The sequence below is a fragment of the Oncorhynchus gorbuscha genome, linkage group LG16 (assembly GCF_021184085.1).
Source record: "Oncorhynchus gorbuscha isolate QuinsamMale2020 ecotype Even-year linkage group LG16, OgorEven_v1.0, whole genome shotgun sequence".
Classification (NCBI taxonomy): domain Eukaryota; kingdom Metazoa; phylum Chordata; class Actinopteri; order Salmoniformes; family Salmonidae; genus Oncorhynchus; species Oncorhynchus gorbuscha.
The window spans coordinates 84226860-84253217 of NC_060188.1; the positions used below are offsets into that span (position 1 = coordinate 84226860).

General features: G+C 43.8%; 1 protein-coding gene across 1 annotated transcript; it reads right to left on the minus strand.

Moving 5' to 3' along the window:
• Positions 1–5979: 5979 nt before the first annotated feature.
• LOC124000710 (proline-serine-threonine phosphatase-interacting protein 2-like) lies at positions 5980–25776 on the minus strand. Its single transcript, XM_046307279.1, has 15 exons — positions 25638–25776; positions 24771–24871; positions 23679–23753; positions 16871–16905; positions 16605–16711; positions 16141–16203; positions 11254–11352; positions 10682–10727; positions 10467–10546; positions 10156–10254; positions 9866–9962; positions 7255–7339; positions 7049–7083; positions 6824–6891; positions 5980–6708 (listed from the first exon to the last, which is right to left on the minus strand). The coding sequence occupies exons 1-14, from the start codon at positions 25668–25670 to the stop codon at positions 6839–6841; spliced, it is 1008 nt and encodes a 335-aa protein (XP_046163235.1). The 5' UTR covers positions 25671–25776; the 3' UTR covers positions 5980–6708; positions 6824–6838.
• Between the last annotated feature and the right edge of the window lie 582 nt (positions 25777–26358).

A 26358-nucleotide genomic window follows, 5' to 3' on the forward strand; every position in this document is an offset into this window, starting at 1 on the left:
GCATCTGGTCTCCAGTGCGTCTCCTTGGGCCGGCTTACATGGCACCAGCCTTGCGCACAGTGTCCCCGGTTCGCCTGCATAGCCCAGTGTGGGCTATTCCACCTCGTCGCACTGGCAGGGCGACCGGGAGCATTCAACCAGGTAAGGTTGGGCAGGCACGGTGCTCAAGAGCTCCAGTGCACCTGTACGGTCCAGTCTATCCGGTACCACCTCCACACATCAGCCTTCCGGTGGCAGCTCCCCGCACTCGCCCTGAGGTGCGTGTCCTCGGCCCAGTACCACCAGTGCCGGCACCACGCACCAGGCCTACAGTGCGCCTCGCCTGTCCAGCGCTGCCGGAGTCTCCCGCCTGTCCAGCGCTGCCGGAGTCTCCCGCCTGTCATGAGCCGCCAGAGTCTCCCGTCTGTCATGAGCCGCCAGAGTCTCCCGTCTGTCATGAGCCAGAGTCTCCCTCCGTCTGTCATGAGCCGCCAGAGTCTCCCGTCTGTCATGAGTCTGTCATGAGCCAGAGTCTCCCGTCTGTCATGAGCCGCCAGAGTCTCCCGTCTGTCATGAGCCGCCAGAGTCTCCCGTCTGTCATGAGCCGCCAGAGTCTCCCGTCTGTCATGAGCCGTCAGAGTCTGCCGTCTGTCATGAGCCGTCAGAGTCTGCCGTCTGTCATGAGCCGCCAGAGTCGCCAGTCAGCATAGAGCAGCCAGAGCCGCCAGTCGTGCAGGATCTTCCAGAGCCGCCAGTCGGGCAGGATCTTCCAGAGCCGCCAGTCGGCCAGGATCTTCCAGAGCCGCCAGTCGGCCAGGTTCTTCCAGAGCCGCCAGTCGGCCAGGATCCGCCAGTCAGCCAGGATCTGCCAGAGCCGTCAACCTGCCTGAGCTTCCTCTCAGTCTTGAGCTTCCTCTCAGTCTTGAGCTACCCCTCAGTCTTGAGATACCCCTCAGTCTTGAGCTACCCCTCAGTCCCGAGCTACCCCTCAGTCCCGAGCTGTCCCTCAGTCCGGAGCTGCCCCTCAGTCCAGTGGGGCCCTTTGTTAAGATTAGTAGGCCAAGGTCGATGGTGAGGGTCGCCAATCTAATGACGCTAAGGAGGTGGACAAAGGCTATGATGGAGTGGGGTCCACGTCCAGCGCCAGAGCCGCCACCGAGGACAGACGCCCACCCAGACCCTCCCCTATGGGTTTAGGTGTGCGGCCGGGAGTCCGCACCTTTGGGGGGGGAGGTACTGTCATGCCCTGGTCTTAGTATTCTGTGTTCTCTTTATTATTTTGGTTAGGCCAGGATGTGACATGGGTGATTTATGTGGTTTGTTTTGTCTAGGGGTTTTGTAGTTATGGGATTGTGTTTAGTTAAGTAGTCTATGAAAGTCTATGGTTGCCTAGAGTGGTTCTCAATCAGAGGCAGGTGTTTATTGTTGTCTCTGATTGGGAACCATATTTAGGCAGCCATATTCTTTGGGTATTTCGCGGGTGATTGTTTCCTGTCTCTGTGTTTTGCACCAGATAGGGCTGTTTCGGTTTTTCACGTTTTCTTGTTTTGTATATTGTTCATTTTTCATCTTTCATTAAAAATGTATAAAGATAACCACGCTGAATTTTGGTCCTCCTCTCTTCCACCAGAAAACTGTAACAGTGTGCAGGTTGGAAGCCCAAGGACTGATATAAAAAACACAAAAATGTATGTACAATACATACAGTACCAGTCAAAAGTTTGCCGCACCTACTCATTCAAGGGTTTTTCTTTATTTTTACTATTTTCTACATTGTAGAATAATAGTGAAGACATTAAACCTATGAAATAACACATATGGAATCATATCAGTAACCAAAAAAGTGTTAAACAAATCTAACAAATATATTTTATATTTGAGATTCTTCAAAGTAGATTCTTCACCTGAAATGCTTGTCCACCAATCTTGAATGAGTTCCCACATATGCTGAGCAATTGTTGGCTGTTTTTCCTTCACTCTGCAGTCCAACTCATTCAGAGCCATTTCGATTGGGTTGAGGTCGGGTGATTGTGGAAGCCGGGTCATCTGATACAGCACTCCATCACTCTCCTTCTTGGTCAAATAGCCCTTACACAGCCTTGAGGTGTGTGTTGGGTCATTGTCCTGTTGAAAAACAAATTATATTCCCACTAAGTGCAAACGAGATGGGATGGTGTACCGTTGCAGAATGTTGTGGTAGCCACGCTGGTTAACCCTGCCTTGAATTCTAAACAAATCACAGTCAGTGTCACCAGATAAGCCCCCCCCCACACCATCACACCTCCTCCTCCATGCTTCACGGTGGGAACCACATATGCGGAGATAATTAGTTTGCCTATTCTGCATCTCACAAAGGCACGGTGGTTGGAAACAAAAATCTCAAATTTGGACTAATCAGACCAAAGGACAGATTTCCACCGGTATAATGTCCATTACTCATGTTTCTTGGCCCAAGCAAATCTCTTTTTTGTATTGGTGTCCTTTAGTAGTGGTTTCTTTGCAGCAAATTGACCAAGAAGGCCTGATTCATGCAGTATCCTCTGAACAGTTGATGTTGAGATGTGTCTTTAAGAGGCTCCTCTGTCCTCCACTCATTACCTGTAATAATGGCACCTGTTTGAACTTGTTATCAGTATAAAAGACACCTGTCCACAACTTCAAACAGTCACACTCCAAACTCCAATATGGCCAAGACCAAAGAGCTGTCAAAGTACATCAGAAACAAAATTGTAGACCTGCACCAGGCTGGGAAGACTGAATCTGCAATAGATAAGCAGCTTGTTTTGAAGAAATCAACTTTGGGAGCAATTATTAGGAAATGGAAGACATACAAGACCACTGATAATCTCCCTCGATCCTGGGCTATACGCAAGATCTCACCCCGTGGGATCAAAATGATCACAAGAACGGTGAGCAAAAATCCCAGAACCACACGGGGGGCCTAGTGAATGACCTGCAGAGAGCTGGGACCAAAGTAACAAAGCCTACCATCAAAAACACATTACGCCGCCAGGGACTCAAATCCTGCAGTGCCAGACGTGTCCCCCTGCTTAAGCCAGTACATGTCCAGGCCCGTCTGAAGTTTGCTAGAGAGCATTTGGATGATCCAGAAGAAGATTGGGAGAATGTCATATGGTCAGATGAAACCAAAATAGAACTTTTTGGTAAAAACTAAACTCGTCGTGTTTGGAGGACAAAGAATGCTGAGTTGCATCCAAAGAACACCATACCTACTGTGAAGCATGGGGGTGGAAACATCATGCTTTGGGGCTGTTTTTCTGCAAAGGGACCAGGACGACTGATCCGTGTAAAGGAAAGAATGAATGGGGCCATGTATTGTGAGATTTTGAGTGAAAACCTCCTTCCATCAGCATTGAAGATGAAACATGGCTGGGTCTTTCAGCATGACAATGATCCCAAACACACCGCCCAGGCAACGAAGGAGTAGCTTGGCAAGAAGCATTTCAAGGTTCTGGAGTGCCCAGGCCAGTCTCCAGATCTCAACCCCATAGAAAATCTTTGGAGGGAGTTGAAAGTCCATGTTGCCCAGCAACAGCCTCAAAACATCACTGCTCTAGAGGAGATCTGCATGGAGGAATGGGCCAAAATACCAGCAACAGTGTGTGAAAACCTTGTGAAGACTTACAGAAAATGTTTGACCAACAAAGGGTATATAACATTGCCAACAAAGGGTATATAACAAAGTATTGAGATAAACTTTTGTTACTGACCAAATACTTATTTTCCACCATAATTTGCGAATAAATTCATAAAAAATCCTACAATGTGATTTTCTGGATTTTTTTTCTTGTTTTGTCTGTCATAGTTGAAGTGTACCTATGATGAAAATTACAGGCCTCTCTCATCTTTTTAAGTGTGAGAACTTGCACAATTGGTGCCTGACTAAATACTTTTTTGCCCCACTGTATATACTGTATTCATCCCTTTACATTTGTGTGTATTTGTGTGTATAAGGTAGTTGCCATGTGTATGTGACCAATAACATTTGTTTTGATTTGAAGCTGTCATGACGGAAAGGGGTGACTTTGAAGAATCTCAAATATATTTTGATTTGTTGAACACTTTTTTTGGTTACTATATGATTCCATATGTGTTATTTCATCGTTTTGATCTCTTCACAATTATTCTAGAATGTACAATAAAGAAAAACGTTTGAATGAGTAAATATACAAATCATAAATATACAAATTAACCGATCAGCAATCACAAACATTTTTTGAAATAACTGTTATTTACATGACTTGACATTCAGAAATCACAGAAAAGTTGTGGCCATGCCATGAACCCGGATGGTTAACTAATCTCTTGTTTTAACTTTGTACACAGTGTGTGTTATCATAGTGTGTGTGTTTTCATAGTGTGGTATTGATCTACAGTTTGATTTCCTGAATAGACCAAAAGGCCTCCAGGTTATATAGTCTATCTCTGCTGTCCATAGCTACTTCCCTGATCTCTGTCTGACAAACACACCAATATGAACACGGACCTCACACAGTGACTGGTCTCTCTTAATGAATATGCTATATATACACAAAAGTATGTGGACACCCCTTCAAATGAGTGGATTTGGATATTTCAGCCACACCTGTTGCTGTCAACTGTATAAAATTCAGCATACAGCCATGCAATATCCATAAACAAACAGTGGCAGTAGAACGGCCTTACTGATTTACTCAGTGATTTTCAATGTGGCACCGTCATAGGATGCCACCTTTGGTGGAGGAGGAATAATGGTCTGGGGCTGTTTTTCATGGAATTTCCATTGAAGCGAAATCTTAATGCTAAGGCATACAATGACATTCTAGACTATTCGGTGCTTCCAACTTTGTGGCAACCGTTTGGAGAAGGCATTTCCTGTTTCAGCATGACAATGCCCTTGTGCACAAAGCAAGGTCCATGCTTTGTCAAGATCGGTGTGGAAGAGCTTGACTGGCCTGCACAGAGCCCTGACATCAACCCCATCGAACACCTAGTGTTTCCACATCTAGCGGAAAGCCTTCCCAGAAGAGTGGAGGCTGTTATCGCAGCAAAAGGGGGACCAACTCCATATTAAAACCCATGATTTTGGAATTAAATGTTAGATGAGCAGCTGTCCACATACTTTTGGTCATGTAGTGTAGATTTTCTTTTATCTTAATGAGATTACCAAGTTGAATAAAGGAGACATTAAAAAACATGGAGGTGACCCCAGCATGACCTTCACCCCTGAGTGACAGGGGAGAAGTTAAGAAAGAATCATTGTGTCGTTTTAACCACCAGTTGACGTTTTGAACAGTAGAGTGTTGAGAAACATTATTGTGGGAGTTCCAATTTCCGCTGATTCTATCACTGTTTTGTCAGGCCTCGCAAAACAAAAAGGCCCAAATATAGACATACTTGGTATACTGCAATTCACTCTTAGGACTTATTTAATTGAATTATTTAGATCTTTCTGAGATCTGACTCTATATGAATCTCCACAGCTACATGTCGTGGGATGATTTCAATTACATACTCCTCGTCTCCTTCACAAAAACCCATTGGATGAGAAAGCCAGAGGTTCCTCTCTTTGACCTTCTTCTCTAATGGGTTTTGAGGAGACGAAGACGCGAGAGGAGTATGCAATTGAGATCTTTCCCCTGCCACACTAAGCAGAAACAGGAAGAGATCTTCACTTTAAAAGAGCAAAATACCCATCTCAATGAGCTTGCCAGACAAGCTGAACACTTTGCGTCCATATTGGGTGTAAGTACAACACCCATTCTATCAACCAATAGATTGCACAAGATTTGCTCATATTATTAGCGTGTCAGGTTCCTGTGCATCCCCACTCATTTGTTTCTCAATTGTATTGTATGGGGGGAAAAGACAATAGAAGACCTGGAATAGGAAGTGAGTTTTTACAAGAAAGTCTGTCAGTGTTTCATAACATAATTTATGAGTGTGTTTGACCTCTCCGTGATGACAATTGTCACTTACAGAATATTCTCGATCAGGGAATGCTTAATACAACCTTAAACTGCCCTTTATTCAATTTTCTTATCAAGATCTGTGTGCAATCATCAACCAGAAACTAGTCTGAGTAACACAATGTAGTGTTCAAGTACAGACCAATCAGATTATAATCGACCACAACAGGAAACAACTAGGTTCTACAAAGGTACAGAATAATGTGTTAATTAAGTGACTGACAAACCTAGATTTATATATACATAACATTTATTTACTTAAATTATTAAAGTTATTTTGCCTTTATCACACAATTTTAAAACATTTAGATCATGTACCTGTATTGTTGTAATATTCGTGTTATTAATCAACAAATAAAAGTGACCCTCTTATATTGAAAAGTTGCAAAATGCTTTGGAATGTCTGCTGTCCAAAATGTTAATAACTTATAAAGGAATTACCTTTATTAGTGCTTTAATTACATTTCCTGGTTTAGACTGTAGAAAACTAAGTATATTCATACATTCTGGAACCTATTTACATATATTGAGCTATGAAACATCATCTTACTGTTTATAACACAGCTATAAAGCCACAATGGTGACACAATCAAACATGCTCTACTAACGTCAGCATTGCTGCTATTTAGGTAGTTGGTTTGTCAGGTGTCACTGTTGAATGACCACGAAGTCACAGAGTCCACTCTTCATATCCGTCAATGAAGGAATCCCCACTCAGCCATCTGTGTAAATCCACCAGACAGTCAATATCCATGGAAAACTGGAAATAAAGAGTTAAGAAACAAATGAACCCATGGTTTTAGTCAGGCTCAAACTTATTGTGATAACAATAGTCATTTGACTAAAGCTGTAATACTGAAGAATGAAGTAGTTACCACTGAACATATGTTCTAGTATTGTAGAGCACTGTAGCCTGGATCTACAGTTGAGTAGATCACATCACCTACAGCAGGGGGATTCAAAGCACAAATAAAACAGACAAACAGTGGCTTGTCATTAAAAAGGAAATCAAATAACAGTTTATCATTATATTAAATGATGGATCCAATCTGACAACTGTCATATCTATCTGTATATCTCTGGAGTTTTTTAACATGTACCTTCAGTATTGTCTGGGTTAGGCAACGGTCCTCTCCTGATTTTCACAAAACAGACAAAATAGAAATCAACATGACATGATGAGAATGATGAAAAACATGATTTTTGTGGTAAGGTGAAGATCCTCATCTGCTGTGTGGGTCATTTCTCTCTCAGGGTGACTCTTGGTTTGCTTGAAAAATAATTGTATTGATAAAACCTCTCTCACCTAGTGATAGGAGGAGCCGTTCGGGAGGATGGTGGTCCTGCGGGGACCCTCTGACCACTGTAGAAGTTCTCATACAGAACAGGAGCTGAGGAGTGAGGACAGAGCAGACCAGGGGGTGAGGACAGAGTAGACCATGGGTTGAGGACAGAGCAGGCCAGGGGTTGAGGACAGAACAGGCCAGGGGGTGAGGGTTGAGGACAGAACAGGCCAGGGGGTGAGGGTTGAGGACGGAACAGGCCAGGGGGTGAGGGTTGAGGACAGAACAGGCCAGGCCAGGGGGTGAGGGTTGAGGACAGAACAGACCAGGGGGTGAGGTTGAGGACAGAGCAGGGCCAAGGGGTGAGGACAGAGCATGCCAGGGGGTGAGGACAGAGCAGGCCAGGAGGTGAAGACAGAGCAGACCATGGGTTGAGGACAGAGCAGGCCAGGGGTTGAGGACAGAGCAGGCCAGGGGTTGAGGACAGAACAGGCCAGGGGGTGAGGGTTGAGGACAGAACAGGCCAGGGGGTGAGGGTTGAGGACAGAACAGGCCAGGGGGTGAGGTTGAGGACAGAGCAGGGCCAAGGGGTGAGGACAGAGCAGGCCAGGGGGTGAGGACAGAGCAGGCCAGGGAGTGAGAGGTGAGGGATGAGGACAGAGCAGGGGATGAGGGGTGAGGACAGAGCAGGCTTGGGGAAGAAGGGTGAGGACAGAGCAGAGGATGAGGGGTGAGGACAGAGCAGGCCAGGGTGTGAGGACAGAGCAGGCCAGGGTGTGAGGACAGAGCAGGCCAGGTGGTGAGGACAGAGCAGGCCAGGGTGTGAGGACAGAGCAGGCCAGGGTGTGAGGGGTGAGGACAGAGCAGGCCAGGGGGTGAGGACAGAGCAGGCCAGGGGGTGAGGACAGAGCAGGCCAGGGTGTGAGGAAATAGCAGGCCAGGGGGTGAGGACAGAGCAGGCCAGGGGGTGAGGACAGAGCAGGCCAGGGCGTGAGGGGTGAGGACAGAGCAGGCCAGGGAGTGAGGGGTGAGAACAAAGCAGGCCAGGGGGTGAGGGATGAGGATAGAGCAGACCAGGGGGTGAGGACAGAGCAGGCCAGGGAGTGAGGGGTGAGGACAAAGCAGGCCAGGGAGTGAGAGGTGAGGGATGAGGACAGAGCAGGCCAGGGAGTGAGGACAGAGCAGGCCAGGGGGTTAGGACAAAGCAGGCCATGGAGTGAGAGGTGAGGACAAATCAGGCCAGGGAGTGAGAGGTGAGGACAGAGCAGGCCAGGGGGTGAGGACAGAGCAGGCCAGGGGGTGAGGACAGAGCAGGCCAGGGAGTGAGGGGTGAGGACAAAGCAGGCCAGGGGTGAGGGGTGAGGGATGAGGACAGAGCAGGCGAGGGGGTGAGGACAGAGCAGACCAGGGGTGAGGACAGAGCAGACCAGGGGTGAGGGTTGAGGACAGTGCAGGGGATGAGGGGTGAGGACAGAGTAGGCAATGGGGTGAAAGGTGAGGGATGAGGACAAAGCAGGGATGAGGACAAAGCAGGGGGTGATGACAGAGCAGGCCAGGGGGGGAGGGGTGAGGACAGAGCAGGCCAGGGGTTGAGGGGTGAGGACAGAGCAGGCAAGGGGGTAAGAGGTGAGGCATGAGGACAGAGCAGAGGTGAGGACAAAGCAGGGGATGAGGGGTGAGGACAGAGCAGGCAAGGGGGTGAGAGGTGTCTCCTGACCCTTCCTGTCTCAGCCTCCAGTATTTATGCTGCAGTAGTTTATGTGTCAGGGGGCTAGGGTCAGTTTGTTATATCTGGAGTACTTCTCCTGTCCTATTCGGTGTCCTGTGTGAATCTAAGTGTGTGTTCTCTAATTCTCTCCTTCTCTCTTTCTTTCTCTCTCTCGGAGGACCTGAGCCCTAGGACCATGCCCCAGGACTACCTGACATGATGACTCCTTGCTGTCCCCAGTCCACCTGGCCGTGCTGCTGCTCCAGTTTCAACTGTTCTGCCTTATTATTATTCGACTATGCTGGTCATTTATGAACATTTGAACATCTTGGCCATGTTCTGTTATAATCTCCACCCGGCACAGCCAGAAGAGGACTGGCCACCCCACATATGCTCTCTCTAATTCTCTCTTTCTTTCTCTCTCTCAGAGGACCTGAGCCCTAGGACCATGCCCCAGGACTACCTGACATGATGACTCCCTTCTGGCCAGGGGTGAGGGTTGAGGACAGAGCAGGCCAGGGGGTGAGGACAAAGCAGGCCAGGGTAGGAGGACAGAGCAGGGGGTAAGGGGTAAGGATAGAGCAGGCCACGAGGTAAGGACAGAGCAGGCCAGGGGGTGAGGACAAAGCAGGCCAGAGAGTGAGGGGTGAGAACAGAGTAGGCCAGGGAGTGTAGGGTGAGAATAGAGCAGGCCAGTGGGTGGGGACAGAGCAGGCCAAGGAGTGATGGGTGAGGACAGTACAACTACAATACGCAACTAGACTGTCAGGGAGGGGGACCCGGACAAAACAAAATTAGGACAACATTTATGCCATCAAGGATGACACCAAAAAGTCAGTCTGATTTTCATTGTGGTCCTTAGAGGACCTATATAGTATTGTATGTGTCTGTTGTCAAAGGTGATCTGTGAAGAGTGAGAACTGTACCAGGCGGTTTGTCCCCAGTCCGTCTGAGGTTCACAAAGTGTTCTATATCCTCCTGTATGTCACACTGTTCAAGAGACTTCCTCACTTCCTCATGAAGCTGAACCCATAGACAAGGACAAAGACACACAGGCGGGCAAGATAGAAACACAAAGCAATACGGATGGTCACTTACAGCCACAATCCTTCATTTGCTATATTCTTAGAGAATCAATGGGTATCATTAATACAAATGCAATACCAGTAAGTAATATTGCAGATTGCACATTTATGAGTCCCTAGAAGCACTTTACCTCATCGCTGGTGACACACTGCTGGGAGAGCTGGTTGAGGTGAGTCCATACCATGTTCCTTAGAGTATTGATCCTCTCCACTTCCTGCTTCTCAAATACCTGGATGTAACAGAGCACTATATTATATATACCAGTAATACAACCTATAGCTGACAAACAAATAACTGGATGTAAATTATATATACCAATACTACAACATATAGCTAAGAAACAAATACCTGGATGTAGTCAAACTGTTACACATACTACATCAGTAATACAGTATGTAACTAACAAAGAAAGTAAATATCATCATGCTTTCTGGCCCTTACCTCACATGCTTTAATGTGTTCTTTCTGCCAGTCCTCCCTAGTTTTCCCCAGCAGAGACACATTGTGCATGTATAGCCTGTCTGGGATTCAAATCAGAGAATACATCTTGGGAGACCATAGTATAGAGGCACATTTTTGATTATCTTTAGACTAAATGATGGTTTTCCTGTTGATGGTTGCTAAGAGACCAAAGGAGAATAAGTTGTCATTGTTACCAGCTTCTTCTGCATTCTGCTTTGCTTGCTGTGTTTTTGTCAATAGCTGAAAGATGAAGAAGGAAACAAAATCACTGATTCTGTACTTTATTCAACTCTTTATTGTGTTCAGATATGACTTTCAATGCAATGCTGCATATAGGAGTGAAAGCACATGTCTGATTGGTAAATGTCCTCTCAATAAACAGGGTACAAACTAGGTAGCCTTGTTCTTTCTGTGGTCAGTGTAGGCCTAATTTTTGTGGTCTGATTCCTGTGCTCAAAATAGGTATGCTATTTCCTTCAGAAAGATTCCCATGGCTCACTCACATTATTTATTGTCACTAGTGCTTTCTGTTTCTTTTTGATGTATCTTTTTTTAAATCAACAAACACGGTGAATAAGTGATTGATGAGGTGATAAAGGAGAAGGACATAGAATGGAAAGTGTTGCTTTCTGGTTCTGAACCCATGGTTGCAGGGACAATGTGTGGTCCGGGGGCAGCAGCACTACCACTAGACCCCCCCCCCCCCCCCCCCCCCGCCTGCCCCCTGCCCCCTGCCCAACCCCCCACAGTATCTCAGAATACTCACCTTTTCCTGCTGCTTGACATTGCTGGTGCTGGCGTTTCGGTTCATGTTCTGTTCTGCTTCCTCTTTGTCTCGACACTTCTGCTCATATGTCTTCTTTGTCTGTGGTTAACGACATGGACAGGAAGGGGGGGGGGTGAAGGTAGGAAATAACTCATAATATAGTTTACTGACTCTACTAGACTCTATACTGTCTTCACTTAACATAAAAGTCTCTAAATGAAACATGAAGCCCATGCATTTGAATTCAACTACCACAACCTGCATTTTTCAACACTCTGAGGTCATTCCACTGTGTATAAAATGCCTGATGTTTCAGTTGGCATGGCAATGTGGCACAACATGCACAGCCCTAACAGTACCACTTTGTCTGACCAATGAAAAACGGCAGGCATTTAGGATCAAAATCAAATCAGGAAAATAATTTAGAAAGAGACAGAGTTAGAGTGCTGACCTAGAATGAGGTCCCCTCTGTGCATATCATCTCTTCCGGGACCAGGCCCAAACCCCCGTAATTTGAAGAAGAGGAGATGCTGCTACAGGGGTCGACGAGCCAGATGCCTGCCGAGACTGCATCGGCTAGTGGATAATCCTCCTCTACCCTCCGTTATACTGGTGAACGTGCAACTACTAGAGAATGAACTGGATGAGCTCCGTTCAAGAATATCTTATCAGTGGGACATTAAAAACTGTAATATTAGTGGCTGAACAAGGACATGGATAATATACAGTTAGCTGGGTTTTCCATAAATCGGCAAGACAGAACAGCAGCCTCCGGTAAGATCGGGGGGGTGGGTCTGTGTCTCTTTATTAACAACAGCTGGTGCACGATCACTAATATTAAAGAAGTCTGTATCTTTTGCTCGCCTTAGTTAGAGTACCTCGTGATAAGCCGTAGACCACACTATTTACCAAGAGAGTTCTCATCTATATTCTTTGTAGCTGTCTATTTACCACCACAAACCAATGCTGGCACTAAAACTGCACTCAACAACCTGTACAAGGCATAACCAAACAAGAAAAGTCTCGTTCAGAGATCGCGTTCCTCGTGGCCGTGGACTTTAACGCTGAAAACTGAAATCCGTTTTACCTCATTTCTACCAGCATGTCAAATGTGCAACTAGGGGAAAGAAAACTCTAGATCATCTTTACAGCTCTCCATTTGGAAAATCTGACCACAACTCTATCTCCTGATTCCTTCCTACAAGCAAAAACTCAAAACAGGAGGTATCAGTGGTTGCACTCAACCAGTGTTCAATTACAGAAGTGGTCCGATGAAGCGGATACTAGGCTACAGGACTGTTTCGCTAGCACAGTCTGGAATATGTTCTGGGATTCATCCGATGGCATTTAGCAGTATGCGACATCAGTCACTGGCTTCATTAATAAGTGCATCGACGATGCTTTGCAAAAGTATTCACCCCCTTGGCGTTTTTCCTATTTTCATTCCTTACAACCTGTAATTTAAATGGATTTCATGTAATGGATATACAAAACAACATCCAAATTGGTAAAGTGAAAATAAAGTGAAAACTAAAGTGAAAAAAAAAAATGAAAATGAAAAGTGGCGCGTGCATATGTATTCACCCCCTTTGCTATGAAGCCCCTAAAAAAGATTACCTTCATAAGATACATAATTAGTTAAATAAAGTCCACCTGTGTGCAATCCAAGTGTCACATGATCTGTCACATGACCTCAGTATACATACACACACCTGTTCTGAAAGGCCCAAGAGTCTGCAACACCACTAAGCAAGGGTCACCACCAAGCAAGCGGCACTATGAAGACCAAGGAGCCCTCCAAACAGGTTAGGGACAAAGTTGTGGAGAAGTATAGATCAGGGTTGGGTGATAAAAAAATATCAGAAACTTTGAACATCCCACAGAGCACCATTAAATCCATTATTAAAAAAATGATAGAATATGGCACCACAAAAAACCTGCCAAGAGAAGGCCAGCCCACCAAAACTCACAGACCAGGCAAGGAGGACATTAATCAGAGAGGTAACAAAGAGACCAAAGATAACCCTGAAGGGGCTGGAAATCTCCACATCGGAGATTGGAGTATCTGTCTATAGGACCACTTTAATCCGTACACGCCACAGAGCTGGGCTTTACAGAAGAGTGGCCAGAAAAAAGCCATTGCTAAAATAAATAAAAATAAGCAAACACGTTTGGTGTTCACCAAAAGGCATGTGGGAGACTCCCCAGACATATGGAAGAAGGTACTCTGGTCAGATGAGACTAAAATTTAGCTCTTTGGCCATCAAGGAAAACGCAATGTCTGGCGCAAACCCAACACTTCTCATCAGCCGGAGAACATCATCCCCACAGTGAAGCATGGTGGTGGCAGCATCATGCTGTGAGGATGTTTTTCATTGGCAGGGATTGGGAAACTGGTCGGAATTGAAGGAATGATGGATGGCGCTAAATACAGGGAAATTCTTGAGGGAAACCTGTTTCAGTCTTCCAGAGATTTGAGACTGGGACGGAGGTTCACCTTCCAGCAGGACAATGACATTAAGCATACTGCTAAAGCAACACTCGCGTGGTTTAAGGGGAAACATTTAAATGTCTTGGAATGGCCTAGTCAAAGCCCAGACCTCAATCCAATTGAGAATCTGTGGTATGACTTAAAGATTGCTGTACACCAGCGGAACCCATCCAACTTGAAGGAGCTGGAGCAGTTTTGCCTTGAAGAATGGGCAAAAATCCCAGTGGCTTGATGTGCCAAGCTTATAGAGACATACCCCAAGAGACTTGCAGCTGTAATTGTTGAAAAAAGTGGCTCTACAAAGTACAGACTTTGGGGGGGTGCACACTCAAGTTCTGTTTTTTTTGTCTTATTTATTGTTTGTTTCACACACACAAAAATGTGCATCTTCAAAGTGGTAGGCATCAATCAAATGATACAAACTCCCCAAAAATCAGGACAATTTTAATTCCAGGTTGCAATTAAAATTGCCTCAACTACCCCGTACCCCAGCACATTGACTCGGTACCGGTACCCCCTATATACAGTGCCTTGCGAAAGTATTCGGCCCCCTTTGGACTTTGCGACCTTTTGCCACATTTCAGGCTTCAAACATAAAGATATAAAACTGTATTTTTTGTGAAGAATCAACAACAAGTGGGACACAATCATGAAGTGGAACGACATTTATTGGATATTTCAAACTTTTTTAACAAATCAAAAACTGAAAAATTGGGCGTGCAAAATTATTCAGGCCCTTTACTTTCAGTGCAGCAAACTCTCTCCAGAAGTTCAGTGAGGATCTCTGAATGATCCAATGTTGACCTAAATGACTAATGATGATAAATACAATCCACCTGTGTGTAATCAAGTCTCCGTATAAATGCACCTGCACTGTGATAGTCTCAGAGGTCCGTTAAAAGTGCAGAGAGCATCATAAAGAACAAGGAACACACCAGGCAGGTCCGAGATACTGTTGTGAAGAAGTTTAAAGCCGGATTTGGATACAAAAAGATTTCCCAAGCTTTAAACATCCCAAGGAGCACTGTGCAAGCGATAATGTTGAAATGGGAGGAGTATCAGACCACTGCAAATCTACCAAGACCTGGCCGTCCCTCTAAACTTTCAGCTCATACAAGGAGAAGACTGATCAGAGATGCAGCCAAGAGGCCCATGATCACTCTGGATGAACTGCAGAGATCTACAACTGAGGTGGGACACTCTGTCCATGGGACAACAATCAGTCGTATATTGCACAAATCTGGCCTTTATGGAAGAGTGGCAAGAAGAAAGCCATTTCTTAAAGATATCCATAAAAATTGTCGTTTAAAGTTTGCCACAAGCCACCTGGGAGACACACCAAACATGTGGAAGAAGGTGCTCTGGTCAGATGAAACCAAAATTGAACTTTTTGGCAACAATGCAAAACGTTATGTTTGGCGTAAAAGCAACACAGCTCATCACCCTGAACACACCATCCCCACTGTCAAACATGCTGGTGGCAGCATCATGGTTTGGGCCTGCTTTTCTTCAGCAGGGACAGGGAAGATGGTTAAAATTGATGGGAAGATGGATGGAGCCAAATACAGGACCATTCTGAAAGAAAACCTGATGGAGTCTGCAAAAGACCTGAGACTAGGATGGAGATTTGTCTTCCAACAAGACAATGATCCAAAACATAAAGCAAAATCTACAATGGAATGGTTCAAAAATAAACATATCCAGGTGTTAGAATGGCCAAGTCAATGTCCAGACCTGAATCCAATCGATAATCTGTGGAAAGAACTGAAAACTGCTGTTCACAAATGCTCTCCATCCAACCTCACTGAGCTCGAGCTGTTTTGCAAGGAGGAATGGGAAAAAATGTCAGTCTCTCGATGTGCAAAACTGATAGAGACATACCCCAAGCGACTTACAGCTGTAATCGCAGAAAAAGGTGGCACTACAAAGTATTAACTTAAGGGGGCTGAAATAATTTTGCACGCTCAATTTTTCTGTTTTTGCTTTGTTAAAAAAGTTTGAAATATCCAATAAATGTGGTTCCACTTCATGATTGTGTCCCACTTGTTGTTGATTCTTCACAAAAAAATAAAGTTTTATATCTTTATGTTTGAAGCCTGAAATGTGGCAAAAGGTCGCAAAGTTCAAGGGGGCCGAATACTTTCGCAAGGCACTGTATAGCCTCATTAGTGTAATTTTTATTTTGTTACTATTTTTCCTTTAGATTATTTAGCAAATATTTCTTACTTACTTTTTTTATTACTCTTTATTGTTGGTTAAGGGCTTGTAAGTAAGCATTTCGCTGTAAGGTCTACACATATTGTATTCAACACGTGACAAATAAAATCTGATTTGATCTCATTCTCATCTCAAACTGCTGGTTTGACAAAAAAATGTAGGAAAGTTCTCCAGTTTACCTCCATGGTTTTCTTGAACTGCGTGGCCCTCTGTTTGTGTAGGGCATCCATCTGTTGTTCTACCTGTGAAGAAGAGGTGTCAAATATATTATATTAAAGCAAAGAACATAGAGATGATATATCCATGATTTGCACCATGATAATTATCACATATGTGCAGGGCGTTTAGGATTAAGATCACAAGGTCCAACTGAAATCTGACTTCCCATCCCATCCCGAAAGACACACAGAGGTTTCAGGTTTCCGTCAGACATGGTATTCAAACTGGCAAACCTCTGGTTGGTGGCTCGCCTCGCTAAATAAGTTGATATAAGCGGTTGATAAGCAATTGTTCACTATAGCCGCATTCACTATTAAGCAAAGTGCACTGTATTAGCAACGTATAAGGTCTATTAGTAATTAAAGGTCGTATTAATTCCTACATTTGTGTCATTTTTTAAGTAATTGGTTGGTTTCTAATGTACCTTTTTTCTTGTCTCTTTCTGTCTCTCTCTGAAGTCTTCCAGTTTTTTTGCCTCGTCCCGCATTGTTTGTGCCAGTTGGAGGTGTGATAAACTCACATGTTCAGTTTCTATGTTGTAAAGGAGGGTTTAGTAAAGAGAGAGTTAGTAAATTACATGAACACACACACACACACTCGAACTCACTCACTCACGCATGGAAATCGAAAGAATTGAGCTTAGTCATCAACATACATCAGAAACATTTGTTGTGACAGCAGAACACTTACGCAGTTTGAACATGTCCAGCGATCTCTTCAGTGTGCTAATGAAACAAACAAACACCAGCTTTATGAAAAGTAATGCATGCAGTACAACCTATGCTGTCAGAATGTAAGTGTTTTGTAACACTACAACTAGTGGCAACTGAGCTGCTGTAACAGTCTAACTTTAGACCGTCCCCTCACCCATACCCGGGCACGAACCAGGGACCCTCTGCACACATCAACAACAGTCACCCACGAAGCATCGTTACCCATCGCTCCACAAAAGCCCCGGCCCTTGCAGAGCAAGGGGAACCACTACTTCAAGGTCTCAGAGCAAGTGACGTCACCGATTGAAACGCTATTTAGCGCGCACCACCGCTAACTAGCTAGACGTTTTACATCCGTTACACTGCCACCAACGTTAAGGAGACAAAACCTTGACTTTGCTAGAGTGTTGAAACATATAATTCTGAGATTTTCCGAAACATGACATGGTGTGTTGTAACACCACATAATCAAGAGTTGTACAACACATTGCCAGAGATTGGGAGCGCTACAGGGAAATGATAAAAACACTATTTTGTTGTTTCGAGTCCTGTTTAGTGCAGAAATAGATTCCTTCTCTTTTGGTGCTGTTTCCTCCCTCTAAAGCTCCTAAACACTAATGATGGTGTTTCACATCTTTTATAGTGCAGAATGCATTCCCTGCTCTTATACGGTATGTGTTGATAAACTCCTCATTGGTCATTTCAGAATATTATTCACAAACAAAGAACACCAGAAAATATAGTTTTGTGAAAATACAAAAACTAATAAGATTGTCTAGGATAATAATTAATACAAGCACGATGAATCATATGTACAAGCTTCAAATGCTTGATCTTTTCTTTGCAAATGATCCAATGACAAAACATTAACAGGTCTTTCACATTTTTATATTGATAAAGTAAAACAGTTCCAAGATCTGTAAGGTATTCTTCAAAATCAAGGGACAATTACATTATATTCAGATATGTTCATATATATTGTATTCAGATTGATTCAATCTCAGTACACTTGAGTTAGATGATATGATTAACAGTTGACAGTTCAGTTTGCATTAATCTGTGATCCTTGTCTTGATTGGTTGTGATTAGGATTGACCAACCGGTGGGAAACGTACGTACGTACGGTGATAACGATTGGAAAGCCCTGACTACGTACGTATGTATGTATGTATGTATGTGTGTGTATGTATGTATGTGTAGTGTGTGTATGTATGTAGTGTGTGTATGTATGTAGTGTATGTATGTATGTATGTATGTATGTATGTATGTATGTATGTATGTATGTATGTATGTATGTATGTATGTATGTATGTATGTATGTATGTATGTATGTATGTATGTATGTATGTATGTATGTATGTATGTACGTAGAGTACCAGTCAAAAGTTTAGAAACACCTACTCATTCAATAGTTTTTCTTTATTTTTACTATTTTCTACATTGTAGAAGACACAATAGTGAAGACATCAAAACTATGAAATAACACATATGGAATCATGTTGTAACCAAAAAAAAAAGTGTGAAACAAATCTAAATATATTTTATATTACAGATTCTTCAAAGAAGCCACCTTTTCCTTTTTTTCTTCCTTTATTTAACCAGGCAAGTCAGTTAAGAACAAATTCTTATTTTCAATGATGGCCTAGGAACAGTGAGTTAACTGCCTGTGCAGGGGCAGAACGACAGATTTGTAACTTGTCAGCTTGGGGGTTTGAACTTGCAACCATCCGGTTAGTCCAACGCTCTAACCACTAGGCTACGCTGCCACCTTGATGACAGCTTTGCACACTCTTGGCATTCTCTCAACCAGCCGCATGAGGTAGTCACCTGGAATGCATTTCAATTAACAGGTGTGCCTTCTTAAAAGTTTATTTGTGGAATTTCTTTCCTTCTTATTGCTTTTGAGCCAATCAGTTGCGGTATGACAAGATAGGGTTGGTATACAGAAGACAGCCCAATTTGTTAAAAAACCAAGTCCATATTATGGCAAGGACAGCTCAAATAAGCAAAGACAAATGGCAGTCCATCATTACTTTAAGACATGAAGGTCAGTCAATCGGAAAATGTCAAGAACAATGAAAGTTCCTTTATGTGCAGTCGCAAAAACCATCAAGTGATATGATGAAACTGGCTCTCATGAGGACCGCCACAGAAAAGGAAGACCCAGAGATACCTCTGCTGCAGAGGATATGTTCATTAGAGTTACCAGCCTCAGAAATTACAGCCCAAATAAATGTAACAGACACATCTCAAAATCGACTATTCAGAGGAGACCGCGTGAATCAGGCCTTCATGGTCAAATTTCTGTAAAGAAACCACTACTAAAGGACACCAATAATAATAAGAAGAGACTTGCTTGGGCCAAGAAACACGAGCAATGGACATTAGGCCGGTGGAAATCTGTCCTTCGTTTGATTAGTCAAAATTTGCGATTTTTGGTTCCAACCGCCATGTCTTTGTGAGACGCAGAGTAGGTGAATGGATGATCTCCACGTGTGTGGTTCCCACCGGGAAGCATGGAGGAGGAGGTGTGATGATGCTTTGCTGGTGACACTGTTGGTGGTTTATTTAGAATTCAAGGCACACTTATCCAGGATGGCTACCACAGCATTCTGCAGCGATACGCCATCTCATCTGGCCTCCACAATCACCCGACCTCAACCCAATTGAGATGGTTCCTCTGTCCAGTGTCTGTGTTTTTGCCCATCTTAATATTTTCTTTTCATTGGCTGAGATATGGCTTTTTCTTTGCAACTCTGCCTAGCAGGCCAGCATCTCGGAGTCGCCTCTTCACTGTTGACATTGAGACTGGTGTTTTGCGGGTTTAATTAACATTTGCTTTTCTTTCAAAAACAGGGACATTTCTAAGTGACACCAAACTTTTGAACAGTATGTATGCATGTATGCATGTATGCATGTATGTCTGTATGTATGGTTTTCTGCAGGGAGACAGAGAAACCACGTATCAAGCAATAATTACATATGAAGTACATTAATGCATAATTAGTTATTAACTGCTATAAATATAAATAAATTGCCATATGAATATCCAATAATTAAACATATAGCAATATATGTACATGAATAAAAGGTATGCAAATATAGCAATACATGTACATGAATAAAAGGTATGCAAATATAGCAACAAGATAATATGAATGTCCAAAGTGGGATGCAATAACATGTGGCATGGTGAGCCATAGGCTATAGACAAAGCTCACAAAGGTAATAGACAAACAAGCCAGTGGCATGAGTCAATGAACTACATGTAGCGTTAAGAAAACCAGGGTTTATTCATTACATCCTGCAGCGGAAAAAGTTTACAGTTTAAGAACCAAACAGAAGCAAACAGAACAGGGAGGAAATTACCTTCAAAAGAAACAATTGTTTTCGTGCTAAATAAATTCCAGTCAGAGTAAACATAAAATGTATTATCTTTTTATGTGCCATGAACACAACCAGTCATGATGTTTTCATCTTATTGTCAAATAAATCACTTCAAACAGTAGGCTACCTTTGCGCGGTCATCCAAAAATAATTCCAGCATCCAAACAGTGCACCCACCAACGTTTCTTAAATTCACAAGAGGTTGAAACTATCTCACCGGAGAAAGCATCCAGGCGGTGGAACAAAGGTGGAATTACACAAAAAGATTCTTCATAGGCCCGACTCAAACTTGATAGAAGCTTAAGTATTCTCTAGGAAAAGTATTGCATGCCCATGTCACACCCTGATCTGTTTCACCTGTCTTGTGCTTGTCTCCACCCCCCTCCAGGTGTCGCCCATTTCCCCTGTGCATCTATACCCGTGTTTTCTGTTTGTCTGTTGCTAGTTCGTCTTGTCTCGTCAAGCCTGCCAGCGTGTTTTCCTCTACTCCTGTTCTCTCTAGTCCCTGGTTTCTAGTTCTTCTGGTTCCAACCCTTTCTGCCTGTCCTGACCCCGAGCCTGCCTGCCGTCCTGTACCTATCAGACTCAGACCTGGTTACGAACCTCTGCCTGTCCTGACCCCGAGCCTGCCTGCTGCCCTGTACCTATCAGCCTCAGACCTGGTTACGAACCTCTGCCTGTCCTGACCCCGAGCCTGCCTGCCGCCCTGTACCTATCAGACTCAGACCTGGTTACGAACCTCTGCCTGCCCTGACCTCGAGCCTGCCTGCCGTCCTGTACCTATCAGACTCAGACCTGGTTACGAACCTCTGCCTGCCCTGACCCCGAGCCTGCCTGCCGCCCTGTACCTATCAGACTCAGACCTGGTTACGAACCTCTGACCCCGAGCCTGCCGCCCTGTACCTATCAGACTCAGACCTGGTTACGAACCTCTGCCTGCCCTGACCTCGAGCCTGCCTGCCGCCCTGTACCTATCAGACTCAGACCTGGTTACGAACCTCTGACCCCGAGCCTGCCGCCCTGTACCTATCAGACTCAGACCTGGTTACGAACCTCTGACCCCGAGCCTGCCGCCCTGTACCTATCAGCCTCAGACCTGGTTACGAACCTCTGCCTGCCCTGACCTCGAGCCTGCCTGCCGCCCTGTACCTATCAGACTCAGACCTGGTTACGAACCTCTGCCTGCCCTGACCCCGAGCCTGCCTGCCGCCCTGTACCTATCAGACTCAGACCTGGTTACGAACCTCTGACCCCGAGCCTGCCGCCCTGTACTTATCAGACTCAGACCTGGTAAAGAACCTCTGCCTGCCCTGACCTCGAGCCTACCTGCCTTCCTGTACCTATCAGACTCAGACCTGGTTACGAACCTCTGACCCTGAGCCTGCCTGCCGCCCTGTACCTATCAGCCTCAGACCTGGTTAAGAACTGCTGCCTGCCCTGACCCCGAGCCTGCCTGCCTTCCTGTACCTATCAGACTCAGACCTGGTTACGAACCTCTGACCCTGAGCCTGCCTGCCGCCCTGTACCTATCAGCCTCAGACCTGGTTAAGAACTGCTGCCTGCCCTGACCCCGAGCCTGCCTGCCGCCCTGTACCTATCAGCCTCAGACCTGGTTACGAACCTCTGCCTGTCCTCGACCTGCCTCCTGTGGTTTTAATAAACTACTCTGTATATTGAACCTTCCATCTCCTGTGTCTGCATCTGAGTTATATCCTGAGTTGTATTAGCCCAGTGTCTTCTATTTCATAAAGTTGTGGAACATTTGACAGCTCTGTCTGAATGTGCAAAAGAGCCTACAATAATTTCTAAGATATTGATTGAAAATGATAATCGATCAATATTTAGGGTAACTAGTTGCATTTCTAAACCATTTGATTGTATGAGAGACACAGTCCACAAAAAAAATATTGTTGTGTTTTGATGGTGTCTTTTACATGCATTGAGAAGTGCTTTCACAACACTCTCTTAAAAACACCAATCCCCAGATTGAAGAACCACTTTGGGCATTTCAGAATACTTCAATTCTGTTTTAAAACCCTTTCAGTGTATCTTAGCACCTTCATTGGGTTTACATTAAAACCCCCTCCAAACACCAGACCTCATCTTTGGTACATTACTTTTCAGGGTTTCATTAGACAATGGTGTTTTTAGTCTTTCTGATTTAATAGTAAATCAGTAAATGTAACCAGCATGAGCTGTTTGATGAATCAAAATGATGATCATACTGAAACAGGATGGGCACTCAAGCCACTGACAGAATCCTTCACAACAAAAAAAAGGCTCAAAAGCAATTCAATCTAACAACAGTAACGCACTAATAACACTAATGCCTTAATGCATACTTGTATCTCTATGTATAGTGCTGCATGGGCCATTGAACCACTGCAGATACCATCTTTCTACATGCGAAACAAAACGGTTTTGTCAACGTCAGACAGTGCAATCAGTGGCTAGATTCACAGCATTCTAGTGTGCCATCTGAAGGCTGTGTACCAGACAATATCAACAACTCTATATACATTTGTATTTCCTTGTCTTGCTTGAGACAGAATGGCACCCAGGCAATCAGAAGGCTATTAAATATGTGATGGCTTTTAACAAAGCCCATCAGGGGTACTGGCCATCTGGTATTTTGGGCAAATGACAGATGGGCTGGTCAATTTGTTGCCTAGTGGGCCAGTCAATTTGTTGCCTAGTGGGCCTGTCTATCTTGGGTTTTTGATCTCAAAATTATCATTATCTGGCTAAAAAGGTGGGCCTCAAGTTAAAAAAAAATGGTAATGTGGGGGCCTCAAGGGGAAAAAACAAATAGGCAGGTGTGAGGGCCTCAAGGGGAAAAACAAATAGGCAGGTGTGAGGGCCTCAAGGGGAAAAAACAAATAGGCAGGTGTGAGGGCCTCAAGGGGAAAAAACAAATAGGCAGGTGTGAGGGCCTCAAGGGGAAAAAACAAATAGGCAGGTGTGAGGGCCTCAAGGGCCTCAAGGGGAAAAAACAAATAGGCAGGTGTGGGGGCCTCAAGGGAAAAAACAAATAGGCAGGTGTGAGGGCCTCAAGGGGAAAAAACAAATAGGCAGGTGTGAGGGCCTCAAGGGGAAAAAACAAATAGGCAGGTGTGAGGGCCTCAAGGGGAAAAACAAATAGGCAGGTGTGAGGGCCTCAAGGGGAAAAACAAATAGGCAGGTGTAAGGGCCTCAAGAAAAGCATTTTACCCAGTGGCTTAGAAATGCCAAGGCCGTTTTTGGTCCTAGTCCGCACCTGAAGCCCATTACAAGGGTATCTACCTTCAATATCAGGGCTTTCAAATCATTTTTGTAAATTATTCTTACAGTCCCTGACTGATGACAAGCAATTGTCTACTCAATAATGAATAACATCAGCAACTGGAATATTTACTTACTTCATCTCATTGTGCCCACACACCTTCTTGGAGAGACCCAGTAGCTCTTTGGCATACTTCTCCTCTATGGATGCTCTGAAAGATAACCAAACACATCTCTTCATATGTGCATTCAACATGGTATACAGTTAACAAACATTAGCTACAGTATGTGCATGAGAGAACATTAGGCAATAGCATGAGGATCTGCACCACAATGGGGAAGTCCACAGTGTCCATGAGATTTAAAAAAAAGATCACTTCAAAATGGCATTCAATTTCTTTATCTTAGAGGAACTAACACATGCAAAATCACACTTTCAATATAACAGTGTAATTATGGAGTTGTTTCCTTGTGCATGACTGATTGCACAGTCTGTATTGTGCTTGGATTAATCATTAAACAGTACAGTCCAGAGAGGAGGGAGCAAACAAAAAATTTGAAAGTATTAAAGATAATAATGATTCACAATAAGAAGTTTGATAAAGTATGCTGTAGCAGTTGGTCGGGAATTTAGATTGGTAGGAAAAATCTCCACATTCAAAATCGTGAGGTGTAGGACAAGAGCTAAAGGCAAATATGTAAACTATAGTCTACATTCTGTATTAAATTAACACTGACACCATTCTAGACCATTGGATAATAGTGTAATTTCTGTCCAAAATGAGGAAATAGCAGATAAAACAGATGAACCACTCGCTTTTACTGTAAGTGCACACTCAGTGACACCAGAAACAGGAAACACAGCAGCAGTGTTTGTTGAACACCAACAACCATTCACAGTACACTTTGCCCAGATATAGAAGGATTCATCTTTCTGCGCCCACATGATCTAAAGCATGGTGGAAAATAAATGATGACTGACTTTCTTACTTCTGTATCGTGGAACGAAGCCCTCGTGCTCTTTGAAAAGGTCAGTCCACAACGAAACATTACTGCTAATCAGTTCAAATAAACGCAGAAACAACAACAACATGGCAGCAGAACCTGTGGGCGCTGTAACCTAGACAGAATTACAGCATCCATACCGTTGTTTCAGAGTATATTCTCTGTAGTAGTCTGTGGATTCAATTAATGGTTTCTATTGGAAGATATCTCACATGGTTTCTCACCTGGCTTTCATGAAGTCTTCTATCTCCTTGCATGTCCTCTTACCATCATTGAGATGCTGGATGATACAGTCATAACCCCCAGTACTGGTCAGCTCCCCATTCTGGCAACATTGGGGAAGATGGAATAACAGTAAGTAATCAAATCATAGCACACCATGGAGAATCTCTCACACCCTCCCAGTATTGGTCTATCAACATCCTATACTCCTCGCTGCATTGCCTTTTAACAGTCTATCAAAAAGGAAACAACTCATTACAACATTACTGAGAGAGAGAAGACCCCCAAGGGCTAAAACCAAAATAAACCAGAACGTAAAAGCTTCCCAATGGGCTTTAGCACACAATACATCAGACTACGGAAACAATAAAGCTAACAGCAATGAAGCAATATAAGTATTTCGTGAGCATGAATAAATATGTGTTTGAGATGATAAACTGCAGTTGAAGTGCCCTGTAATGTATGTCTGCATGAGATAATGACATATAATCATTTTAACCACGTGATTAAAAGAGGTATACAATAGGCCTACACTGCAGGGGTAGGTATACTCCTGAGCCCTGCCAATCTGATTGCCATCTGCACATATTACAAGGTGTTCAAAAGGACCAGAAATAACTACACTCCTGGGTTAGAGACGTGCTAATAAAACAGCCAGTCCATGCGGCGTGTAATATTCTGAATAAATTCAATGACCTAACTAACATCACTAGACTTGTTAAATAGATAATTGTGTGTGCTCCTTCAGTTGTGTTTACAACTTGGTAATACTTCGAAATCTGATTTCGATCTCTAAAAACAAATAGTTCACAGTGAATGAGGGTTAAGCTCAGATGACACACAACGCAAATACAAACATTTGCACTTACCCAAAAGTAATCCTTAAAGTGAAGTTCTCTCATTGTAGACAAGAATAACGGCAGTACAACTCTTGTAATTCCGCTGGTTTTTGCGATGTTAATACTGTGTTAGTGAATGATGGACTTCTCATTGGATTGTTGCGTTTATGACTCCGCTCATATCTCAATGGAGCACTAAATATGCTTTGCTGGGTCCTAACGACCGACGAGATGCAGCAAGAGAGCGATATTTGTACATTGTTACAACACTCTGTATATAATATGACATTTGTAATGTCTTTATTGTTTTGAAACTTCTGTATGTGTAATGTTTATTGTACATTTTTATTGTTTGTTTCACTTTTGTATATTATTTCCTCACTTGCTTTGACAATGTTAACACATGTTTCCCATTCCAATAAAGCCCCTTGAATTGAATTGAGAGCGCAAGAGAGGGCGCGAGCGCGAGAGCAAGAGAGCGCAAGAGCGAGAGAGAGGGGCCACTTGGTGGTCACAAGCGGGAACAGCAGGAGAGAAGAAAGGATATCTTTCTATTGGCTCTTGGTTCCTCTTTTATCTGTATTTATGCCCTTCTCTTGTAAATATGCTTTTATTGGTGAAATCAGGTTATATCTGGAGAATAGTTAAAAATCCTCATTGGCAAGCTGATCACGTGGATTGGGATATGTTTTGCATTGCGTCCAACAACAACATTGACAAATATGCTGATTCGGTAAGCGAGTTCATTAGG